Source organism: Gorilla gorilla, chromosome 6 (genome assembly GCF_029281585.2).
Source record: "Gorilla gorilla gorilla isolate KB3781 chromosome 6, NHGRI_mGorGor1-v2.1_pri, whole genome shotgun sequence".
In the NCBI taxonomy this organism is placed as follows: Eukaryota; Metazoa; Chordata; class Mammalia; order Primates; family Hominidae; genus Gorilla; species Gorilla gorilla.
This window is the reverse complement of record NC_073230.2, coordinates 109,293,433-109,318,616: the sequence shown is the minus strand read 5'-3', so window position 1 is coordinate 109,318,616 and position 25,184 is coordinate 109,293,433. Positions and strand designations below refer to the sequence as shown.

Genomic DNA, 25,184 nt, shown 5'->3' with positions numbered 1-25,184 from the left:
GGTGACTATGCAAGCTTTCCAGCTTGATTTGTCACACATGGAATAGTTTAATGTAACTGTTTTCCCTAAACTAAGGCTGTATCCTCACATGCGTAAGTGCCTTTCTGAGACTATTTATTTAAAAGCTGGCACTGAACCTTAGTGTTTGAAGTGTGTGTGTGTGTGTGTGTTCCATGTATCCAAAGATGCAGAACAAATCTGTTGTTCACCAGGGTGACTCCCACGCTAGACTGAAGAAGAGCAAAGCATAGGAACTTCCAACTAAAGAGAAAAAGGAGATCCAACTATAGATACTGTTTCAGAAGAAACACTAAGAAAGAGGACTTGAGTATTTTAACTGCTAGTAGGTAATAGCATCTTTGATAAAGCTCTTGCTCTTCCAGAAGAGGGAATCAATTTTCTTCTGCTTATTCAGCCTTCACTCTTCACACACACAAAATGTCTACTCCCTAAGTATATGACTCGCTAGAATGGTAAGATTACCGTTATCTATGTTCAGGGTGTTTTTAGAAATAAGCCAAGACTTTTGGAACATTTTAGTGACCCTCCAAGCCTAAATACTTGCTATGCTTTGAAGAAACTTCGTCTAGCAAAGAGTTTAACATCCTTACATCATAGACTGTGAAAAAAAAAGGAAATTAGGTATTGCAGATCAGAATGCAGATCAGAAGGCTGGGCATGGTGACTCACGCCTGTAATCCCAGCACTTCGGGAGGCAGAGGTGGGCAGATCACTTGAGGTCAGGAGTTCAAGACCAGCCTGGCCAACATGGTAAAACCCCATCTCTAGTAAAAATACAAAAATTAGCCGGTTGTGATGGTGGGTGCCTGTAGACCCAGCTACTTGGGATGCTGAGGCAGGAGAATCACTTGAACCCAGAAGTCGGAGGTCTCTGTGAGCAGAGATGATGCCACTATACTCCAGCCTGAACCTTAGTGTTTGAAGTGTGTGTGTGTGTGTGTGTGTGTGTGTGTGTGTGTATTCCATGTATCTAAAGATGCAGAACAAATTTGTTGTTCACTGGGGTGACTCCCACACTAGACTGAAGAAAAGCAAAGCGAGACTCCTTCTTAAAAAAAACAAAACAAAACAAAAAAAAAAACTTCACAAAAAGCAACATTGGACAATTCATATCTCTGAAACTTATTGGTGTTTACAAAATCCAGCTAATCAGATTTGACAAGTTTAGGGTATGTCACTAGATTAATCTGTGGGTTTCTATAGCACTTATTATCCTCCACATAGCAACACAAAATACTCATATAAGCAAAAATACTCACTTGTAAAACGCAAAATGTTAAAAATGTATGCAATTGTTTTTGTATTATTTTTACTCAGACATTCCCTGTGATCTATTAAGTGACAATGTAAAGTATAAACAGTTTTTGTGCTACTCTTGATCCATGGCAGTATAAATAATTCAATTTATGCTGGAATTGGGAAATTTACTTTTTAACAAACATCTTCAAACACAATGTAATATAAAAATAGATTTTTAAATATACATTTTGATTTTTAATTAAATAGTTTTGTTTCTTTCTGCTTCATTTCACAGAGTCACTTAATAAAATCCATGGCACTTACAGAAAAATTCCTGATGTCATATGCATGTGTTTCACTATAATGCAGTTATGAGGTTGATAAAATTTCTTCTACAAATTTTTTCATTAGACATACGCAAATCAATAAATGTAATCCAGCATATAAACAGAACCAACAATAAAAACCATATGATTTTCTCAATAGATGCAGAAAAGGCCTTTGACAAAATTCAACAACGCTTCATGCTAAAAACTCTCAATAAATTAGGTATTGATGGGACATATCTCAAAATAATAAGAGCTATCTATGACAAACCCACAGTCAATATCATACTGACTGGGCAAAAACTGGAAGCATTCCCTTTGAAAACTGGCTCAAGACAGGGATGCCCTCTCTCACCACTCCTATTCAACATAGTGTTGGAAGTTCCGGCCAGGGCAATCAGGCAGGAGAAGGAAATAAAGGGTATTCAATTAGGAAAAGAGGAAGTCAAATTGTCCCTGTTTGCAGATGACATGATTGTATATCAGAAAACCCCATTGTCTCAGCCCAAAATCTCCTTAAGCTGATAAGCAACTTCAGCAAAGTCTCAGCATACAAAATCAATGTGCAAAAATCACAAGCATTCTTATACAACAATAACAGACAAACAGAGAGCCAAATCATGAGTGAACTCCCATTCACAATTGCTTCAAAGAGAATAAAATACCTAGGAATCCAACTTACAAGGGATGTGAAGGACCTCTTCAAGGAGAACTACAAACCACTGCTCAATGAAATTAAAGAGGATACAAACAAATGGAAGAACATTCCATGCTCATGGGTAGGAAGAATCAATATTGTGAAAATGGCCATACTGCCCAAGGTAATTTATAGATTCAATGCTATCCCCATCAAGCTACCAATGACTTTCTTCACAGAATCGGAAAAAAACTGCTTTAAAGTTCATATGGAACCAAAAAAGAGCCTGCATTGCCAAGTCAATCCTAAGCCAAAAGAACAAAGCTGGAGGCATCACGCTACCTGACTTCAAACTATATTACAAGGCTACAGTAACCAAAACAGCACAGTACTGGTACCAAAACAGAGATATAGACCAATGGAACAGAACAGAGCCCTCAGAAATAATACCACACATCCACAACTGTCTGATCTTTGACAAACCTGACAAAAACAAGAAATGGGGAAAGGATTCCCTATTTAATAAATGGTGCTGGGAAAACTGGCTAGCCATATGTAGAAAGCTGAAACTGGATCTCTTCCTTACACCTTATACAAAAATTAATTCAAGATGGATTAAAGACTTAAATGTTAGACCTAAAACCATAAAAACCCTAGAAGAAAACGTAGGCAATACCATTCAGGACATAGGCATGGGCAAGGACTTCATGTCTAAAACACCAAAAGCAATGGCAACAAAAGCCAAAATTGACAAATGGGATCTAATTAAACTAAAGAGCTTCTGCACAGCAAAAGAAACTACCATCAGAGTGAACAGGCAACCTACAAAATGGGAGAAAATTTTTGCAGTCTATCCATCTGACAAAGGGCTAATATCCAGAATCTACAGTGAACTCAAACAAATTTACAAGAAAAAAACAAACAACCCCATTAAAAAGTGGGCAAAGGATACGAACAGACACTTCTCAAAAGAAGACATTTATGAAACCAAAAGACACATGAAAAAACGCTCATCATCACTGGCCATCAGAGAAATGCAAATCAAAACCACAAGGAGATACCATCTCACACCAGTTAGAATAGCAACCATTAAAAAGTCAGGAAACAACAGGTGCTGGAGAGGATGTGGAGAAACAGGAACACTTTTACACTGTTGGTGGAACTGTAAACTAGTTCAACCATTGTGGAAGTCAGTGTGGCAATTCCTCAGGGATCTAGAACTAGAAATACCATTTGACCCAGCCATCCAATTACTGGGTATATACCCAAAGGATTATAAATCATGCTTCTATAAAGACACATGCCCACGTATGTTTATTGTGGCACTATTCACAATAGCAAAGACTTGGAACCAAGCCAGATGTCCAACAATGATAGACTGGATTAAGAAAATGTGGCACATATACACCATGGAATACTATGCAGCCATAAAAAAGGATGAGTTCATGTCCTTTGTAGGGACATGGGTGAAGCTGGAAACTGTCATTCTCAGCAAATTATCGCAAGGACAAAACACCAAACACCGCATGTTCTCACTCATAGGTGGGAACTGAACAATGAGAACACATGGACACAGGAAGGGGAACATCACACACCTGGGCCTGTTGTGTGGTGGGAGGAGGGGGGAGGGATAGCATTAGCAGATATACCTAATGTTAAATGACAAGTTAATGGGTGTAGCACACCAACATAGCACATGTATACATATGTAACTAACCTGCACGTTGTGCATGTGTACCCCGAAATTTAAAGTACAATAAAAAAAAGAAGAAAATTCAACACAGACAAAATCTCTCTTTGCACTATAAAGGTTTATTTTTTTCTTCTGTAACATATCTGTGTTTGGGTATATCCAATGATAAAGTATAGCAAGTATTTAGGCTCAAACTGCCATGGTTTTGACAGTGATTTTTTTTTTTGAAGTAAGCCAAAATAAATAAAAATGGCATAAAACCTCATAAGGATTCATGTAACGATTACATGGAGAAATTATTTTCCCAGGTAGAGCAAGCCATCTAATTATTTCAAATATTGAAACAAATCTAGCCATTCATATAAATCACCCACTCATTAGCCTAATGGATCTTTGAAAGTATATCAATGGGGGTTGGGCGCGGTGGCTCACACCTGTAATCCCAGCCCTTTGGGAGACCGAAGCGGGTGGATCACGAGGTCAGGAGATCAAGACCATCCTGGCTAACACGGTGAAACCCCGTATCTACTAAAAATACAAAAACATTAACCGGGCGTGGATGGCGGGCACCTGTAGTCCCAGCTACTCAGGAGGCTGAGGCAGGAGAATGGCGTGAACCTGGGAGGCGGAGATTGCAGTGAGCTGAGATCACACCACTGCACTCCAGTCTGGACGACAGAGCGAGACTCCATCTCAAAAAAAAAAATAATAAATAAGTGAAAAAATAAAAGTATATCAGTGGGATGCAATTGAGTTAATATTCAATAACTTATCAAAGAAGGAAACTTTTATTGTTTCTTCCAGACCACTTAAAACAGTCAACAATATATATTAAACTTAACACAAATTTTAACTTTTTAAAAAAAATCTCAATATGAAGTCCTTTTAGAGTTGACAAAGATGTCAGTAAGATGTAATAATAAAAGCAATTTTTATTAATTATCTATGATGATATGGACATTGTACTATATCTTTTAGCAGATGTATGTCCCTATGCAAGTCTTTAACAATGTAAATTCAGCAATTATTATCTTACTAAGTTTTCTATATAAGATAATTTACTTTTATTAAAGGAAATATAACAAATACTTACTAGAGACAGAAGAGAGCTGAGAATAGAATGGAGTAAGTAATAACAAAGTCACTAAACTAAGGCAGTTGTATGTTTGTTGTCATAATATGTAGCCAGATTATAGCTAGGAGAGATTTTTAGAAATGAATACTGAACCCTGGAGCTTCAAGGTAGATGCTTCCATTGAACTGTAAAATAGGATTAATTCAACGAAAATGCTAAAATTATGGGGAAGCTAGCAGTGGAAGTATTGTTGGTTGCTTTACCTTGTAACAGTATTAATACACAGACTTACTTATATTGCATTTCTTTCATACAAAGTATGGAAATACCATAAAATAGTATTTTAATAGTACTATAGTACTTTAATAGTATTTAAATTTAATGGTATTTTAACAGTACCATAAAATACTATAAAATAGTATAGTATAAAATACTATAAAATGCAATACAAATAGCCTTTTAACTTATTTACACTGCAATACTCACAAATGCAAAGTATTATTTTTGCTGAATTTGATGCATTTCGTCTTTATTATACATTGTTGACTGTGAATACTTAAGAGTTAACTTTTATTATTGTTATTCTTTATGAGGTGCTTAATTTCTAGCTGAGAAGTAAAAGTTCAACAGCATGATACTTACTCTTAACTACAATGATGTATTAATATAAGAAGTATAAACTCCTGAACTTAATAAATTCTAATAGGATTTCTATGTTGTCACGTTTAGAGTAAATAATTCAATATATTCACCAATTCTTTGGGAGTAAAGATATGCGGTATGAAGAAAACAAATTACTATGTAAAAATAAACTATGTCTAAAGTATAAAATAAATATAAAATAGCAGATGTTTACACATAAAGGGAGGATCAGTGGAAGTTATTTTTAAAAGGTGAAAATATTTTCCATTGTACTTATTGATATTATTCTTCAAATAAATTCTTTTCAAATAAAATATTTATTTCATTCTGCAAAAAAACCTTAAAATACAACTTGCAAATTACTCTATATTAATGTCAATCATTTCATATTTTTCAGTTAATGAGAATTGAGTAAAATATCTTGAAAATTAAAAATACCTCATAATATCACTAGCTCAAAATGACCAATATGTTTGCAATAGCATTTACTAAAATCTACATAATGCTTATCACCTGCCAGACACTACACGCTTTAAATACATAACTTATCTAATATTCTTAAGGTGCCATTACTACCCCAGGTTAGTTATCTTGTATATATAGCTAGCACTAACTGACATACTCAGGAATCAAAACTAGGTGGTCTACTTAGGAGACTGTACCTTTAACCATTGCTCTACCCCACCTTCTGCGGAAAATGATTCTGCCAGGGTCTGTATGTATTTGAAAGTCATTAATTAAACTATAATCAATCAGAGATGTCAAATGTGAATATGCTTTTCTCATTATGAAAGTGAATTTGTGAGTTACAAGCAATGAAAAGGAAAGTGAGCATAATAAACATGCCAAAAGATTAAACAGTGTAAATGTTAAGAACAGAGACAGTACAGATAAAAAGCAAATAATCATATTTAACATTCGAGGTCATGCCACTTAAATTATCTACATGTACCAAAAAACTACAGTGGTATCACTTATAAATTATGCCCCAAGAGAACCGTCTCATTAACCTTGTTCAAAACATTAATGGTACTTTATTTCTAAAATAATAAACTGATCAAAATGTTTAAACAATGTTTTGTTTATTAAACAACACTATTCATATACCCCACATTTCTATGGAAAAAAAGTCAATCTTTATTTTCAGAAAATTTGACATAATTTGTTTTTACCTTTTCAAATACAAAGGAGTATAGAGATCTGACTCTATTATTCTAGCCTGAAGTCAGCCAAGAAGAAAGTATGACTCTTAATAAATGTGGATCTACTTTCCTTTGAAGGTATCTTTGAAAGGAGCAGTAGGAGGGAGAGCAATGTAGATCTTCTCTAAAACTGAATTTCAAAGGATTTATTTGGCCCATCTTCCACATGGGAAGAATTAGAATTTTTTTTTTTTTGCCTTTTATTTCCCATTGTGAGATCCTAAATGGGAAAATAAGTCCAGGTTATGTAGGTCTCTATGCGGTATTAGATGCAATAGCAGCCATAGTGCAAGGAATGTAGGCCACAAAGGCCTGTGTAACTGGCTGCTGTGAACTTTAGTGGCAAACCTTAAAAAAGGGAAAAGAAAAAGGAAAGAAGACCTTTAGCACTTCCATATAGATCTCAACATCACTCAAAAAACTTTCTTCAACTGGGTCTGATGCATTAACGAGATCATAGAATTACTGCTAATTTAGAATTACATACTTTGGTTAGGAAAGTTTATTATTACAAATAAAATGCCATAGTTTATAAAAAATAATTGGGTGTGACAATAAGCCATATTTTAATATGTGGTTTATTATTGTGTGGATTAAAAGCAGAAAGCTTAAATTAAAAAGATAATTCCTTGAATTTCATTAAACAGTTTTAAAAATTGTTTTGCAGGTATTTAAACAGTGTAGAAACACTGTGAGATATATACATATATATATATATATATATATATAATGTCTTAAAATCCCAACATTTTAAAAGGAGCTCACCTCCTTTTAAAATTATGACAGATTAAAATTATGATAACTGTAATGTAAAATTAGGCAAACAAGTAAATAAAATTAAGTAAATAATGCAATTTTACCTGGTGCACTTATTAACAATATTCTTATTTTTCAAATCTTACCTTTTCTTTATAAAATCTTCCTTAAACTATGATAATTCTTGTAGTTTCTGTATAATACCCAATGTCTGAATGAATATTCAAAAATCAGTCTCATTAATGTTTTAAAAATGCAACTGCTAAACAAACCATGTTTAAGTTTTTCAGCTATGCTAGCTTTTGCATCTCTCGAAACATAACTACTGGGCCAAGAGTTTCTAAATGGTTTTCCAGTAAATGACATCTGTATTGAAACCTAAGACACACAGGCACTATAGTAAAGGTTCTGAAAAATTTCATTTTTTATAATCATAAATAAAATTAATCTATGATTTGACGAGGAAAAGAATTATTAGAATAGCAACATGAATCATATTTAAAAGAATATACAAGATAATTAATTATTCCACAAAAGGTAAAAGAAACATTTTGTTTTGTTTTGTTTTTGGTCAGCAGTGATTCAGGAGATGAACCAACTGTGGGGCTCTGTGGCTATCATTATACAAGTTTATCATCAATGAACCAGTGAAGCACGAAACTGAGGGTTAATATAGAATGAAAAGAGACTTTCCCCTCAATATATCACTTTAGAAGCATATATTCTGAGTTCTAAAAGCAATAATCTTCCACATAAAATTCAATACAAGAGTGATCTCCAACCACATTAGATCAAATTATGGCAAGATTCAAATAATATCTAATCCAGGTCCTCATCTTATATAGGAATCCGTGGCATATGGTCATTTCAGCCTCTTCATGGATACCCACAATGATGGGAACTTCAGCCAACAGGGTGCTCACGAATTTTTGGAAAACTCTGTTAGAAAGCTCATGATTTAATGAAAGTAAAGCTGCTTCATCCTTTCAAATTTCTCATAGATTTATCACCATTTTGTCCTGTGGGCTATCATAGGATAGTCAGAATTCAGAATTCCTTTTCTTACCTGATAGCTTTTCGCTATTTAATGATAGCTTTCATTCTTTCACTTCTCCAAGTTAAGTCTTTCCACGGCATTTCATAGAATACATCTATAATACACAATAATCTTCCTTTATTTCTCTTTTGAACTTACTCTTTGCTAGCGTGACAGTTTGCCAACGTCCGCCTCAACAAGGAGTGCTCAGAATTGAACACAACATTTAAGATGTGATGATCATTGCAAACTATAATAGGGCATCCGTTTGTGGGACTCTATTAAGTCCAATTTAACAACGCTTAACTTTTGCAGCCACGTTCCATGACAAATATCAAGCATTTGGCCAACAAAACCATGGTCATTAGTTGTGTAGTAGACTTTTCGTACCCAAAGATCTTTCCATTTATGTCTATTCCTATAAGGTGGTATTTTGACATCGAACATGTTAACATGAATCTCTGTATTTGAACCTTAGGTATCTTATCTTCAAAAATATCAAGTTACTCTATTTTCCTTCCTACCAAACTCATATCCCTTCAGTGTTAAATAGTATGGAGCTATGTTGACTTATAATAATCTATCTCAATTTATTACCTCTTAATACTCAAGAATACCCAAGGAAAACATTTTCTTGTATGGCAATTTACATTTAAGAAACCTTGCCCAGTACTTCTTTTTATCTTGTTTATTTTAAAACAAGTTTTTTAGAGAATAATTTAACAGTGCGGTACATCACGGTAAAAGCATTTTCTAGTAGTTGATCATGATTAAGTGGCAAAATGCAGGTAATGACATGCTCAATTCCACCTTTGAGTCAGGACAAACAGTGTACATCGACGACAACAACAAACCCTTATGCTAATATGCCTGTGACGCAAATATCCATACATACCGCACACGAATTGTGCAGTAAGCTAAAAGAGAAAACAGAAAAGAAAAAAGCTACTACTTTATTCTACTTAAAGTTGTCCTCTATTCAAACTTTTATCTCACTCTTCTCTCTTTCTGCACCATAATTTTCTTTCGAGCAAAGACAGGGAGTTCTGGATGATTCCAATCTCCCCAAATCTACATCACAGCCTCCAATTGAGGTTCATTTAAGTCAGGTTGGAGCTGAGGGAGCCTGGGCTGGAACCGGCCAGGGTTTCATCCAGCTCCTCCCCCAAAACACGCCCCCCAAATCGGAGCCAGAGGAGAGCCCAACCACAGAGGACTTCCACTCAATGAAGGCAACCCCTGAGTAAAGTCCATGCCGACAACCATTCATCTCCTCCGACCCCCGCCCAGCACTAGACTGCGCTCCTAGCACCGCGCCTTCTTCCGGAGCCTCCTCCCCCGGGCTGGCTAGGGGTGAGCGCAGGGGTTAGTCAGTACGCACGTGACGCGCGATGCCCACATGACACGACCGTGGGCGGGGGAGGGGGACATGGAGTGAAGAAGGGGAAAAGTTACAGAAGACCCGTCAAAGCGCCCAAAGCAATTTGTCCCTTCTTTTCTTCGCCAGCGGTGGCTCACGGATCCCTAAGGGACAGCTGGGGACCCAGGCGCCCCCAGCCCAGCCCCAGAAACGCTGGACGCAGTTCTCCGCTCACCCCACCACCTTCTCTTCCCAGACCCGCTGGTGATGCCGCTGCACCCTAAAGTTGCTCCTTCCTTCTTTCCCTCCCTTCCTCCCATTCTTTCTTTCTTTTCTTCCTTCCTCCCTTCCCCAAAAGCTCTTCATCCGCTTCGGGTGATGCCACTGACGCACATTCAATTTGCCCCAGCAGCTCTGAGGAGGTCAGACCAGGCCGAGCACCTTCCAAAGGGGAGGGTCTAACTGAGCAAACAAAGTTGCACGCCACACCACAACCTGCCCCTCCCCTCCCTTTAGCCCCCAAGTCGAATCCCCGGCGAAACTCACTTGCACTGCGGGTGCCCTCTGGCCCCCACCCCATCATCGCGCAACACACCCCCTTCAACATGCGCGCCCACCCTTTCATTGCCCTGCGCCCCGAGCGGTCCCACCGCCCGGCAAAACACTGAGCAAGCCGATGCGCTCACCTTGCTTGACACACTTGAGCCGGAGGGGGTCCTTGCAGTGTTTGATCACGGCCAGCACGTCCCTGATGGTGAGCCCCGCCACTGGGGTCTCGTTCACCTCCAGCAGCAGCTCCTCCGACACCAACTTGCTGCCGCTCTCATAGGCCACCTTGCCGGGCTTCACCTCCCCCAGGTAGGGGAACTGTCCATTCTCGGCGCCCCCCTTCAGTTCAAAGCCCAGCTGGCCCTCCGGGTTCCTGCCAATGACACTCTCATGGACTTTGCTAGTCCAGTGGCTTTTCTTTTTCAAGCTTTTGGACATGGCAGTGGGGCGAGTCGCCTCAGTTCCTGGGCTCCTTGGGGTTAGGGGGGCTGGTGGTGAGAGAATGAGGATGGAGGAGCAAGGGGGCCCAGGGGGAAGAACAGCAGACTTTGCCTTCGCCCCCCTCTATTCGGTGCTTTCCCTCTTCTTTGGATGGAGTGTGGACGAGGAAGGGGGAGGATGAGAGGGACGGCTGGGCAGAGGTAGGAGAGCTTGGATGAGGTTGTGCTGTCCCTTGAATGACACTCAAGGCTGTGGCCCCGCAGCAGAGGAAGCAGTGGTGGTGGCGTCGGCGGCGGCGGCGGCGGCGGCAGCCGGAGCGAGCAGTAGCCGAGCTGGTGAGCGGGTGTGGTGGGGGTGGGGAAGGAGGGTAGGGATGCCGGGGGCCACTCCTGCGTGGTGCGAGTGGGAACGCGCGCGCGCGCCTGAGTGTGTGTTGTTAGCTGATATCCATGGCAGCTGCAGTGGCAGGGTGCGTGTGCGTCTGTGTGTGTGTACTAGTTGTACTGTACTGGCAGAGGGGAGGAGGCAGGGGAGGAGGGGCGCGCGCGCCGGGTGGGGAGCCACGGAGGGCTTCGCCGCTGCCTCCCTCCCTCCCTCCGCAGCTTGACCCGGTAGTGAAGGCAGAGAGAGAGGCAGGCTGGGTCCGCCTGGCAGCCTACGGGAGGAGGCGGGAGCCGGGAAGGAGGGGAGCCGAGGCCCGGCGTGGGGAGGCCGGCAGGAAGGGCCTCGAGCCCAGTGCGGACCTTTCTTCAGCCTCTGTGCGACCGAGCCGCGCGCCAGGCTCCTGTGCGAGGAGGACGCGCTGACTGCCTCCGACCTGGGCTCCGATGGAGCAGAAATAGCGGGACCTGGACTTGTGGTGCGCCTGGTGCCACATCTCGGGCTCTGCGAGCGTCCTGGCGCGGGATCCTGCCGTGAGAAGGAGTTGGGGCGGGGGACCCGGCGGGGCATTGCGGGAGAAGGCCTGGGAGCCCTGGGAGCCTTGTAGCGTGGGGAAGTTCACTGTGTAGAGAGGTTTCATGTCTTCATCTATACAGTCACTTATTTGTCTCAAAGTTCTCGAAATTCCCTCTTAGAGAAGGAGAAAGTTAGAGAACTGGAGGCTGCGTACCCTGATTGCGCAGAAGGGAAGCAGCCTCGCATTCCCCGGGGCAGGCCCCCGCCCGCGCGTCCCGCCAGTAGGGGAATTTAGCGGAGGGCTGCGGTTGTCTGGTGAAAGGCTATCCAAGGATAAGAGGCTTCACTTTTCCCAAGTAGGGGAAAGAGAAGGGGTCTACAGGGCTAGGGGTGGAGGGAGCGGATGCAGTGAGCAGCCTCCGCAGAGAAATTGACAATTTAACCAGGGACCTGCGGCAGAGACAAGGCGGAGACACTCCCTTGCCCAGGAAAGCCGCCAGAGTCCGGCTTGTACCCGGGGAAGAATCCTTAAGACGGTCTGGCCCAACACTCCTTTGCTCACAGAGAAAGGGGAGAAGACTCCCGAGGGTGAAAATGGTACATTCGGAGCTGGAACTCAGCTCGCTGACCCCAAGCAGTGTTCCCTTCTTTTCGTCAGGTTTGCATCCAAGAGAGGGGAGGACAGGGGCAAAAGGAGGCAGGGAGGCTGCTGATTTCCACTGAAGAGCTAATTTCCTGTGAGACATTAACAGTGATTTAAGAAAAAGATTCCTGTAACTGGTAAATGAATTTCATTTGCTTAACTTTTAGATGATATGTTTCAGACAAAAAAAAAGTTGTACACCCACTTATCTCTTTAAAGCAGAGGATGAAAAGCATTGAATAGGTAGGATTCTTAATGTCTGAGATGAAGGTGATGTAGGAGGCAAACAATACGGTTAAAAATGTTGAGTCGACCCAAACAGAAAGACCAGGTTTCAATCCAGACTCTGCGGCTTACTGAGAATATGATCTTGAGTAAACTGCTTGACCTTCCTGAGCCTCAGCTTTCTTAGTTGTTAAATGGACTTTAACAATACTAATCTGTTAGGACTGTGGTGAGGATGAAATCAGGGAAATCAGTCACAGCAGTGCTCTCCTGGCACAGGTGAGTAGGAGTTCGAAATGATAATTCCCTCCTCTTTCCCTCTTAGGTATAACTTACTACTTGGGGATGAGGGGGATCAAATGTAGTCAGAACTGGAAGAGATCTTAAAGAAAGATGATTTGTTTAACCTTGTGTCTTTTTTTCACTTGAGAAAACAGATCCTCTGTAAGTTGGCTGCACTAGTTGAAGCTTATTCAGTGAGCCAGGGGCAGTGCCAGGATCTGAAGCCAGAGCTGCAGGCAATGCCCAGGAGTAGGCAAGACTTGATAGCAAAGCCTAATCTCACCCAGAGAAGTTGAGTGTTAGCATTATGAGGCATAGTTCTAAATGGAAACTCATCATGAGAACCGAATATATACATATTGTAAAACCAAATGACAAGCTACCATTCATGGAATATACTAATATTTATTAGGTTCTAACTACATGCAAGATGTTGTTCTATAGGCTTTACACATAATACTTCATTTCTCCTGACATTTTGATAAAATAGGTACTGTTATCTCCTTTTACAGGTAAGGAAACTGAGGTATACAAGGATGAACTTTTGCAAGGCTGCAAATCTAGTTAATGGTGAAGCTAACGTTCAGACCCAAGTGGTTCAGCTCTAGACTTTGTCTCAGTTACTGAATTGAACTCTCTGTGCACTTACCATGTGTCATACCAGCTCTCACTACATAGTGTCCCAAAAGATTGGGCCTGCTCTTTCTTTCAGAGACAATTAGGAAAAAAGTAAACGAATGGAGCAGGATTTGGGCATAACAGCATGCTCCTCCCATCCCCCAAATCCCAGGAGTGTCACTGAGGTCAGTGCCAGTTAACTTAGTGCTCTTCAACTTCACAGCTACCCTTCTTTGCCCTAAATTGTGACATTAGAGCTGAAATCTGTAAACGTCTTTATGGTCAGTTGGCACAATGTTTAGCTTTGTCAATAGAAGGTGCTAGGGGAACACTGCAGAAAGAAAGGGGCTCCTTTTCTTGGTTCCAGTGCTTTCCTGCTTGCTCCTATGGTGTGGTGGCCAGTGAGTGACTTTCTGACCAGTGGTGTGCAAGAAGGCCATGTTACATAATCTTCAGTAAATTTGGCCAGTTCCCTAGTATGTGTCTTTCTATGGAGTACCACTGGCATGTCAGTGGAATGGCTTCCTAGCAAGTTTTACTGAAAACACAGCTGATGGTTTCCTCAGCAGCCCAGTGTGTGACACCTTAAATTTCTGGATCATTAAGTGGACCACAGCCATATTATTTCCAATGAGCGCCTACTTTCAGGCTTAGTAGGGTGGAGGGTGGGTAGGGGGAAGTTCTTCTCAGTTATTCCCTCCTTGGGTACTCTCCTAGAGCCTGAGAGATAGTGGCTGTTCCCAATAACCACTGTTACTGTATTCTTTAGTGGGCTTTTTTCCTGTCCTAATAGTCAATACCCTTTGACTGGATCTTAACTGATAAAAGTGGAACCCTGAGGAAAGCACTATCCTTGGAGTCAGAAATTGGGATCAGACTTTTTTTCTTTCTATTATGGTATTCCTCATATTCGCTTAATTTCTCCACTGCCTTTACCCTTTTTGGATTTGATGCTATGTCAAGAAAAAATTATTTCATCACTGAGCACTCTGAGTGTAGAGCAGAATGCTAAATATTGCATACTATTCCAGAAGAAAAATAGTTTAGGAATCCTAAAAGCCAAAGAAAGAAAGATATGAATGCATTCAGTTCTTAGAAGAGTTCTATGAGATAGATGCTTGTGGCAGACATAGTCTCCACCCAGATCTCCTAGGATCCCTTTGGTTGAATCTGAGTATCCTTCCTCTAGCTTCTGTGTTCTTTTGCTTCTCACAGCCTGCCCCGAGACTCTCTTTGGAGGAATGCCCAAACACTACTAGACTCACTTTTTGTACTGGCATAGAGAGCCAGACAGAACCACCTGCAAGTTTACTTCTTTCCCAGGATACCGTTTGCCAAGGACTTTCCTATAGAGTATAAAAGACCAGCCGTCTTGCCTCTAGTAGCAAGAAAACCTGAGGTGTAATTTACACCCTGAGGCTCCCCTATAGAATTATATTGATGTTAAGATTTTGCCTGAAACCACCTTCTTCCCTATCTTGCTTACTGTGGTACCTGATGAGTTTTTCCTGGTAGCATTTCTATAATAAATCACTTGCAGACAATCTTCATCTCAGGGTTTGATCCTGGGGATCCTGACTTAAGACATTGCTCTTCTTTTTTTTTTTTCTTTTACAGATGAGGAAACTGAGGATCAGGGCTTTTAAATTGCCCCAAATCACACTACTAATAAGAGATAGAGTTGTGGTACCTTTTTTAGAGGGACCATTATTCTGCTGACTACAGTACTGTAGAGCATAAAGTTTCTTATCCACACTGTTTCTTAGTTCAGTCTGTCAATATCACTACTCCACGATTATTGTGTTTGTTTTTCTTTCTCCCTGTCTTTTACCTCAAAAATCTCTACTGTGATGCCAGAGAGACCTTTCTGAAACCTCTCCTTTTTTTCTGTGTTTAAAACCTCCCACTGCCGCCTATGAAATACACAGCAAAGTCCAAACTCCTTATCTTGCTTGGATCCTCCTTTCCACCCTTTTTAACTGTTCAGCCATATTTCTCCATGTACTTCTGAGATTGGAACTCAGGGCAACAAAGCTAATGTGGGTTCTCCAAGATTAACACAACTGAAAGGAGGCCCCTTTGTCATCTATTCTAGGTCCCTTGGAATATAATTAAAAACAGGAATTTCAACATTGAAATGTAATGATGTTCAGATAAGGGCAGTAAGGTACATTGACTTGAGTCAATCTCCCACCATGTCTGGGGACTGGGACAGCTGAGCCAGGGGTCCTACCTAAGGGTCAGGCCTGTGTCTTCACTTCTCCTTTCAACCCTTTACTTCTTCCAGAGTTGAACAGCTTACTTTCCTTCGCTCACTAGGCCATTTCATGGTTTGTGTTTGCCTGAAATACAACTCTTTCCCTGCCTGGTCTACACCTGCTCACCCTGAAAGAAATACCTCTGAGCCCACTTTCTTTCTTGGAAGCATTTTATAACTCTTATTTCTGTTACCAACACAGCTTTTATTTATGTCTCCATGTATCCTTTGAAGAAACACAACTTTCCAGGTTCTATGTTTTATTTGCATTCTTAGTGTCTGGCACATTGTCTGACACAGTGTAAAAGCTGAGTAGAATTTTGTCTGATAGCAGATGTGCCTAAAGTGAGGGTGTCCAAAATTTCATTAAATGACGACTGCTTTAATATGAATTCTTGGCTAAGGCAGGAGAATCGCTTGAACCCAGGAGGCAGAGGTTGCAGTGAGCCGAGATCACACCACTGCACTCCAGCCTGGTGAGAGAGGGACTGCATCTCAAAATATATATATATGAATTCTTGCTGATAGTATTAAATGATTATCTCTTTACACTCATAGTAATGTCTTACAATAAAAGAATGCAGGAGAGCACATATCAATGAAGAAAAGACAAAATGTACTTATCCATGAAGCTGAGGTTAAGAAACCAGTGTCTTCAAGAGCCGGGGACAGCACTGGGTCTGTGCAGAGTTGAGAGATGGTGATGACATGGTGAGACACAAATTCAATCTATTTCATAGTTCGTCTGTGGTCATTCCTATTAATAAACTTCCTTTCACAACTGTTGCAATATTCACACAAAAATGTTAACCCAACCTGCAGTTATACCCCTTGAATGTAAAATAAAAAACAAAAGCCCACAAAAATAGGAATCCACGCTTAAAAGGTGGATTTATTTAGCACAGTACGGAGTTTCTTAGACTTCTCTATCACTGTCTCTAGCAATAACATACTCACCTAACCCCACCAAGAGCAACTTTATTTCGTCTCTAGTTTTCGTCTAAAGATTCATGTGGATTTTAGATTCTACTCTTTTGTAGGTTCGTATTTGTACTATTATAAAATGTGACTGTCTCTCCAAACTTTGCCTAAATTATGGAATGATTTTTCATGTTTATCCAGTGGTTTCCAGCATTCTTGGCCCAGTCTGGGATTCTACTCTTTTGTAGGTTCATATTTATACTATTATAAAATGTGACTCTCTCTCCAAACTTTGCCTAAATTACGGAATGATTTTTCATGTTTATGCAGTGGTTTCCAGCATTCCTTGCCCAGTCCAGGGACACTGTGGGTGTGCCCAGCTTAAGTCCAGTAACTGGAAATACAAGCCCAAGTTCTGGAGAGTTTGAGCTGCGGAGACATATATGGGAACACTTTGAACCTTGACTCATTGGCCATAACCAGCAGAGTGGAAAATACAAGAAGAGAAAAAACATTGAACTGCGATTTTATAACATCCTTTACTAGGCAGACAGAAGAGGAAAGACCAGGAAAGAAAACTGTATTACGATGTGAAAACTTAATGTTGAGAAATTCAGGCACCTTGGGCTTAGTGAGGAGAAGTTTTAGGGGCTTAGATTCTTCAAAACACATGTACAGAATTGCATATTTCATCTTATATCTTATCAAATGACATTTATAGTGCTAATCGTTACCTCAAGACTTTACATCTTTTGGTGATTGCATCTTTTAGGTTTATAGCAGCTAAGTTTGCATGAAAACACCAGGGCTGTTTCATTTCAGTGAAGAATTAATGTTCATTGATTGTGCTTCTGCATTTCATGTAACTATTGTAGAATTTGTTTTAGTTTTATGAGGGAATAATTGGTCCAACTTCTATATAACTCAGGAATTTACTCTCAAACAACACTGTCAATTAGTTACTTATCTCTCTGGAAATGATCTGGGAACATGGAGAGGAAAGGGAGGAAGGGGCAAAATCTGACCAGTTAAATCTAAGCATATTAGATCATTTTATGCTAGGAAGTCCTGAATGATGTGACTTTCGTTCTTGTAAAACACCTTTTCCCATAGATTCATGGCCCAAACAGTATATAAAGAGTGGAGAAGGAACTGCATTTGCAAATAGTTCAAATCATTGCTTCATCTTAACTATGCAGTTCACAAAGTGTGAAGAAATTTGATCATCTCAAAAAAGATAATGGGAAAAAATATGTTTTGTTCTGTGACTTTAAAGTCTTGCAATATTTTACATAAATGATGATGGGTGCTTTAATAAGAACCCTTGATACTTTTGTTATTGTATTCAATATATGCATATAATACAACAGGATGATATTGTTTTGGATTTGGAAATGTATTCTTTCTTATGCAATCTTATGCAGTCATACTGCTTGAATATCATTACCTGAATTTATCTTTCTTTTTGTTGTTGTTGTTGTTTTACACTCTACTTATGTGGTGCCTGTCAGTCTTTTGTCATCAGTTTATATTCTACTAAACTCAAAAAGACAATCTCATACCTTTTGTAATTGTAGGCATTCTTTACTAGATTTTTAAATACACTTCAAAAATTCAAGTACTTTGATTTCATGCCATCAAGTAGCTGAATCTATGCCCCCCTCTCTTTTTAAATTTAAGTGAGTAGTTCAATTTCTGTCACTTTCTACTTTGTGAATTCTAAATCTTTTTAAACCATCTTTTTTTTTTATTATACTTTAAGTTTTAGGGTACATGTGCACATTGTAAAACCATCTTGCCATTTTTCGTGCACTTACCCTTACAGAAAACTCTATGAAACACTACTTATCTCTACTTTTGTTTTTAACTCCTTTTATATTACTACTCCCTCTGCTTTCTAAATGCACGTATTAATTTGTTCTTTTTATTCTCTGTAGCTCTTCTCAGTATATGAATTCAGTTTCCCATCAGTCTCCATACAATTAAAAAAAGTTGAGTATTCTGTTATTTTAATATGATATCTAGTGCCCATATTCTAATTCTGCCTCTTATTTTTAAAATAATTTTATTGTTGATTTAAAATGACAACAGTTTCAATTCCCAGAAAGTGAAAGGAAACAAAGGAATAATATTATGGGCTTAATTTTTATCAGTGAACTTGTAGGTGAAGAAAAGATTTGGGGAAGGAAATGAACATATTATATTGCAAAATAGTAAGGAACAATCAGATGTGTTTTCTAGTCTCTGGAAAAGCATGTTTCAAGAAATTCAATGAAAAGTTCATCATGCTTGCTTAGATTGTTGAGAAGCAAAAATGCTGATGAACATTTGGAAGCAATGAGAATGTAATTCTAATCATACTATTTTAATAATGTTGCAAAACTCTCCAAACACTACTCTGTGTGGATGTCTTTCAGAATATGATGAATACTAGTAGTCTTATTCTGCCCTTTTCTCTCTATCACAATATATACATTGTATATTGCATACACATATTTTCCAAATATTACATATAATTTCATGTAATTTATAGACCTATTAAGGCCCAACCATTTTCTTGGATAGGGGATTCTTTGGAAGTCCAGCTTAAATAAAGCCCTTATAGAAAGTTTTTTTTTTTAAATTTATACATAGTCACCTAAAGTAACCTTATCTACTGAACTCTTAGTACATGCTGCCGGAACCTTTTATCACGTTTCTTCCTGGCTTGCATTACAACACTGTTGACATATCTCAGCCTTACTTCTAGGCTTCTTTGAGAGCATGACTCATGTTTGTATTCCTCACTGAGGTTGAATGAATAAGAGAAACTACAGTAGTAGGAAAAAACAGTACATGTAGATATCAATGAATATGAAAGGGTCAAATGGATCTGTTATAGTAAGCACAAAATCAACTGACACCAGCAAAGTAAACCCAAAATTTTTAGTGGTATTTTAATAGATCAAGAGGAGCAAGCAGATTTTTGAGACAGTTGTCTCCTACTTTCTCTATCACGGGGAGTAATTTTAAAAGAAAAATGGAGGGTAAGTTTCTTTAAGAGAAAATTGTAGTTTAAAACAGGTCATGGGATAATTAGAAATAATTTAATTGCTTTAGAGGATTTTAATCTTTCAACTGCTTGCAATTAGATCCTAAGGCAATAAAAGAATAAGGAGGTTTGGAAACCCATTGTCTGTAATCTCTGAAGAAAAGTGGACATTAAGGGAGTCAGTTGAAAAGCAAAGCTATCACCATTTTCTAAAGAGAAAAAGGTGAACCTCACAAACTATAGACCAAAAAAATAGGACATCGAGAGAAAGAATATGAAGCTAGCATAGGTTCACAAAGAATGAGTCAAATCAAACAACATGCATTTTTTATTTATAAAGCATGACTTGTTCATTGTCAATTCATGTTAGCTTAATCATTAGGCATTAATGCCATCACTGCAATGCACATGTCAGCAATAAATAATCAAAGACCAGGCTTCCATCATTCTGTTTAATATCTTCAAGTAATGCTTAAGTTTGCAAATGCTCTTTTAACACATTCTCCATATGCAGCCTGCCCAGCACTGCACATAATAGACCTGTTACTTCCCCCTCACGAGCACTCCTAATATTTCATGTGCTCATCCAATTGACTTCTCCCACTGGTGCCTCATATTGAATTTGTAGAATCACACCTGCTCCTTTTTCAAAACTCTTCTGAGTTTTTTCTTAAATAATTCACTGACCCCAAAGTTGTCAGATATTTGAAGACTACTCGCACAATTTTAATATTATAAATGTATAATGTAAATGTAATCAAGATTTGTATAATGTACGATGTACTTTGGTAAATAAAAGTATGCTGTGAATAAATATGTATGATACAATTCAAAATTTTACATAAATATGTGATAAAATTTAGGTCATATTCTTTTTTTTTTTCTTTGAGATGGAGTCTCACTCTGTCGCACCCAGGCTGGAGTGCAGCAGCACGATCTCAGCTCACTGCAACCTCTACCTCCTGGGTTCAAACGATTCTCCTGCCTCAGCCTCCTGAGTAGCTGGGATTACAGGTGCCCACCACCATGCCCAGCTAATTTTTTTCTATTTTTGTTGTTGTTTTTAGTAGAGACAGGGTTTCACCATGTTGGTCAGGCTGGTCTTGAACTCCTGACCTCAGATAATCCACCTGCCTCGGCCTCCCAAAGTTCTGGGATTACAGACGTGAACCACCGTGCCCGGCCTAGTTCATGTTCTTTAAGGACAATTATGAATATTTTTATGCACTGTTAATTTTCATTAAGATATTGATCAATTAATAGCTATATATGTTCTATAAATTAATCCTATCTAGTTTCAATCTTAAATTGTTTGCATATACTAATCTTGTTTATTGTTTGCATATATTTTATAGTGTAGAGATTAGGCATTTTAATAAAATTTTAAAATTTCCAGGACATACTGTTAATGACTATGCTTCCTACTATAGGCCATAATTAATTTTTTTTCTATTGTCAACAATATTTTGGTAGGGATGATCAGGAAATAAGGAAATGTTTCCTTCATTTGTTAACAATAGGTGTTTGGGGATTTTAAAATGAAAATTGAAGAAGTAAAAGACACCATATATTTAGTTTGTTTGATTTCGTGGCTTCAAGAGTTCAATAATTTATTGAAATATTTTACAGACCAAAAGAACAGCAGATATATTATGTTTATAAGCCCCCACATGTTTTAAAGGATAATAGTTTATATATGAAAATTCCCTGAACCTACACTTCATCAGGAAAAGCTAAATAAAAGAAGTTTACGTTTCCTAGGACTAATGGAGATTTATTTCCCAGTCCTCTTCTCTGGAGACAAATGTAGGTCTCTCTTGAAAAGCAGAAAGATTTGCATATGAGATATGATTTAGTGGGCTAGAAACATCTTTTCCACCCTCCCCAAAATGTTTCACTATGTTTTATCATACTATCTGATAATTTTGCACTAAAGTTTTCTTTCTGTGTTAAGAAAATGCAAATATCTCTGAATGGGTCTCTTTGCTTTAGTCATACTCATATGGCTACTACTGAACAAAATATGTTCATTACAGGATGAAGGGAATGTTGCCAGCCAGCAAATCCCTAGAGTCTGCACTACACCAAACGTTGCTTAGCAATTTCCACGATTTTCTCAGTCTAATTTGCAAGAATCAAGGAGATGTTTGTGTATGCTACATGAAGTTGTAAAATTGGTATTTATTGTATGTTTCTATATTGAAAGCTTTACAAACAAAGGAAATGGAAAGTTAACAGGTGGATATGATAGTGTGGCACTACTTTAGCTGGATGGTAAGGGAGAGCTTCTCTTAGGAAGTGTTTTAGGCCAGGACTTGAATAATTAACAGTATCTACTTGTACAAAAATCTGGAGGAAAGACTTTTCAGGCCCAGGAGAAATGAAAATTCTTTTCATGCATACAAGAATGAAAGTGAAAATTACCTACTCTATGTCCTGAAGTGGGAAGTTGGCTTGCCAGAGAGTAGGTAATTTTCACTTTGATTCTTTCATGCCTTCAATTATACTACTTCTTAGGTTAGTTCATAAGGGCTTCCACAATTTGGTTCCCACTTAAAATTTAAAACTTCCCTAACCCATTCCTACCATATATTGTGCTAATCCATGCATATGTGACTTTGCGTATGCTGTTTTCATTGTTTAATATTCTTCTCATGCATTCTTTCTTTCCTGATAACGAACTCATCTTTGAAACTCCCTTCAAGCATCCTCTCCTTTAGGAGGCCACTTCTCATTGTCTCCTGCCTACCACCCATTGAATTGTTCAATTTTGAAGCTGCCATTGTCTTGCGCAGTTGACGCATTGCTTTGCAATTACTGATTTACATGTCTGCTTTTATCACTGGTGAGGTTCTTTAGGAGAGAGACATTATTAATTCATCTCTGGGCACATATGTTCCAACATATTAGAAGTACTACAGAGTGCTATTACTATGTAGTATGTAGTATTAGTAGTAGTTACTCACAAATCATTTTTAAATAAGTGATTATAATATCTTTTTGTTATTATGATTTAACACAAGATGGAATTTATTTTCAGAAGTTTCCATGATATATTTGTTCTAGTTAAAATCCAATAGTCATTAGAATATTACTATTATTTAATGTAAAACAATAAAATATTAAGTATGATCATTCATATTTAATGCAAACCGAACTCATGGAAATATTGTGTAAAGACCAAGTAATTTTTGACATACAATTTTAAACTCAACTTTTCATATAGCATACCTTATGATATATTTTCAGCCTACTTTTAAATATGTTGGCATTGAAAGCCAGTTACTAATTCGTTGAATTCATGATTTCTTTTTAAGTTATAGAAGTGGAATTATGTTTGAGACATTCATTGCATTACATTTACCAGAACTTGAGTTCTTAACATGGAACCTGAGAGTTTCTCCAATTCTTAAGTCCCTGGGAGAAATAGATTAGCTGGATGAGGAACTGAGAGGAAAAATGGTCAGAGATGTAGCAAGAGTTGGGAAGAAGGAACAATGATTTGTTTTCAAGGAGATTTTTTCATTGGTCTGTTTTCAGTGACAAACCCACTGCGATAATACATGTAAAGTGAAAACATTCAGGAAGTTCCCTTAGAAACATTTTTTTCTGGCAGTTCCTAATTCTACAACGTTGTATAAGTGAAATACCATAGTTACTGTCATAGTAAATTGAGCCAAGAGAAACAAGGGAACAGGAGAAGAAAAGAATTAAAGAGAGTTTTGTCTTTCAGTCTTCACTCTTTTTCTTCTTGCTTTTACCAGTCATTCAAGTTTATATAATTTCTTTAGAGAGGCTTCTACTATGCAGGTCTTCCTTAAAGTCATTGGTATTACCTGGCATGATATGTGAGCCTTTAATATCAGTCCCTTTATCTCTTTATTTTTAAAGTTTATATCAGTACGGAGTCCTATATTCTTAATTAATTTAATAGGTTAGACTTTACTGCTAACATTCTTCATTTTGATGCTCAAATTTTCCAAAATTTGGCCAGCAGGGTTCCTTAAAGCTGGTTACCTTGCCCTTTCAACATGTCCCTCTGATTCTTTATTTTTATTTACTTATTTATTTGTTTATTTATTTAGAGACTGAGTCTTGCTCTGTCTCCCAGGCTGGAGTGCAATGGCACAATCTTGGCTCACTGCAACCTCTATCTCCCAGGTTCAAGCAATTCTCCTCCCTCAGCCTCCTGAGAAACTGGTACTACAGGCATGTGCAACCATGCCTGGCTATTTTTTTTTGTATTTTTAGTAGAGACAGGGTTTCACCATGTTGGTCAGGCTGGCCTGGATCTCCTGACCTCAAATGATCCATCACCTCGGCCTCCCAAAGTGCTGGGATTACAGGCGTGAGCTGCCACACCCAGCCGTCCCTCTCATTCTTTAAGTACTTCCACGTTTTCTAAGGTACAAGATGTTCCATATTATTTTGTTATTTGTCTTCCCCAGCTCTGAAATCTGCCTTTCCTTCAAGGAGCCTTGGTTCTTTCTAGTGACAAATTATATTTAGAAACGAAGATCTGGGTATTTGACTTGTATATCGCTATTAATTGGCCATTGTTTCCAGTCTCTTTCAGTAGACAGAGCTAAGAAATGTAAAAAGAAATATTTGAATGTATGTATATGTGATATATTAAGTACATTTAAACATACTAAATTCATGAGTTCATACTAATACTTTCAATAAGCCACAATTCCCTTTTCATGTTTTCGAAGGAAAAATATCCACTGTCTATATACAGTGGACATAGATAGTAATAATACTGATCTTGAAAAGAGCAGTCTTAAATAGATCCCATTAATAGTTAAAGATAACATATCTTAGAATTCTAGATATTAAAGAGGGAGATTATCTAGAGCTGTAATCTAGATATTTTATAGATCTTTGCTGTGCTGTTTTGAATTTGTGTTGGAGTAGAACAATCAGATGACAAAAGCTCATCCCACATGGAAAAATCAAAACATTCATTACAGAGAGAATTTTGAAATAAATGCATATATAAAAAATATATATGCATATATAATACATATGTATATGCATATAAAATATATATATATAAAATGGGGGTTATAAACAATGAAGGAAATAGTGATACTATCTATGTGGGAACAATACTAGTATCCTCCCTTTGGATGAATACAGTAGCTACAGTCGCAATTCTGGGGACTCTGCTTAGCAATAGCTTAACTATTGCTTGGCTACAAGCATGGATAACTTGTTCAAAGATAATGAGGAGTTGTAAATATTTAAATAAACAGGATTTGCAGCATAAAAAGCTTTGTGACTATATGTCTGAATTCTTAGAGTTTTCTCCCAGCAAGACCTTGGATGTG

General features: G+C 38.4%; 1 protein-coding gene across 12 annotated transcripts in view; it reads right to left on the bottom strand.

Moving 5' to 3' along the window:
- Positions 1-11,312, bottom strand: part of MAGI2 (membrane associated guanylate kinase, WW and PDZ domain containing 2) — a 1,444,461-nt gene extending 1,433,149 nt beyond the window's left edge. For 7 of the 12 annotated variants that reach the window (XM_055347904.2, XM_055347910.2, XM_055347907.2 and 4 more), the window contains exon 1: positions 10,674-11,311. In XM_055347904.2, the coding sequence (XP_055203879.1) occupies positions 10,674-10,974 (301 nt within the window). In that variant the 5' untranslated portion in view covers positions 10,975-11,311. Of the gene's footprint in view, positions 1-10,673 lie in introns of all 12 variants that reach the window. The other 5 variants (XM_055347909.2, XM_031012777.3, XM_063708679.1 and 2 more) reach the window with 1 other exon arrangement.
- Positions 11,313-25,184: the final 13,872 nt, after the last annotated feature.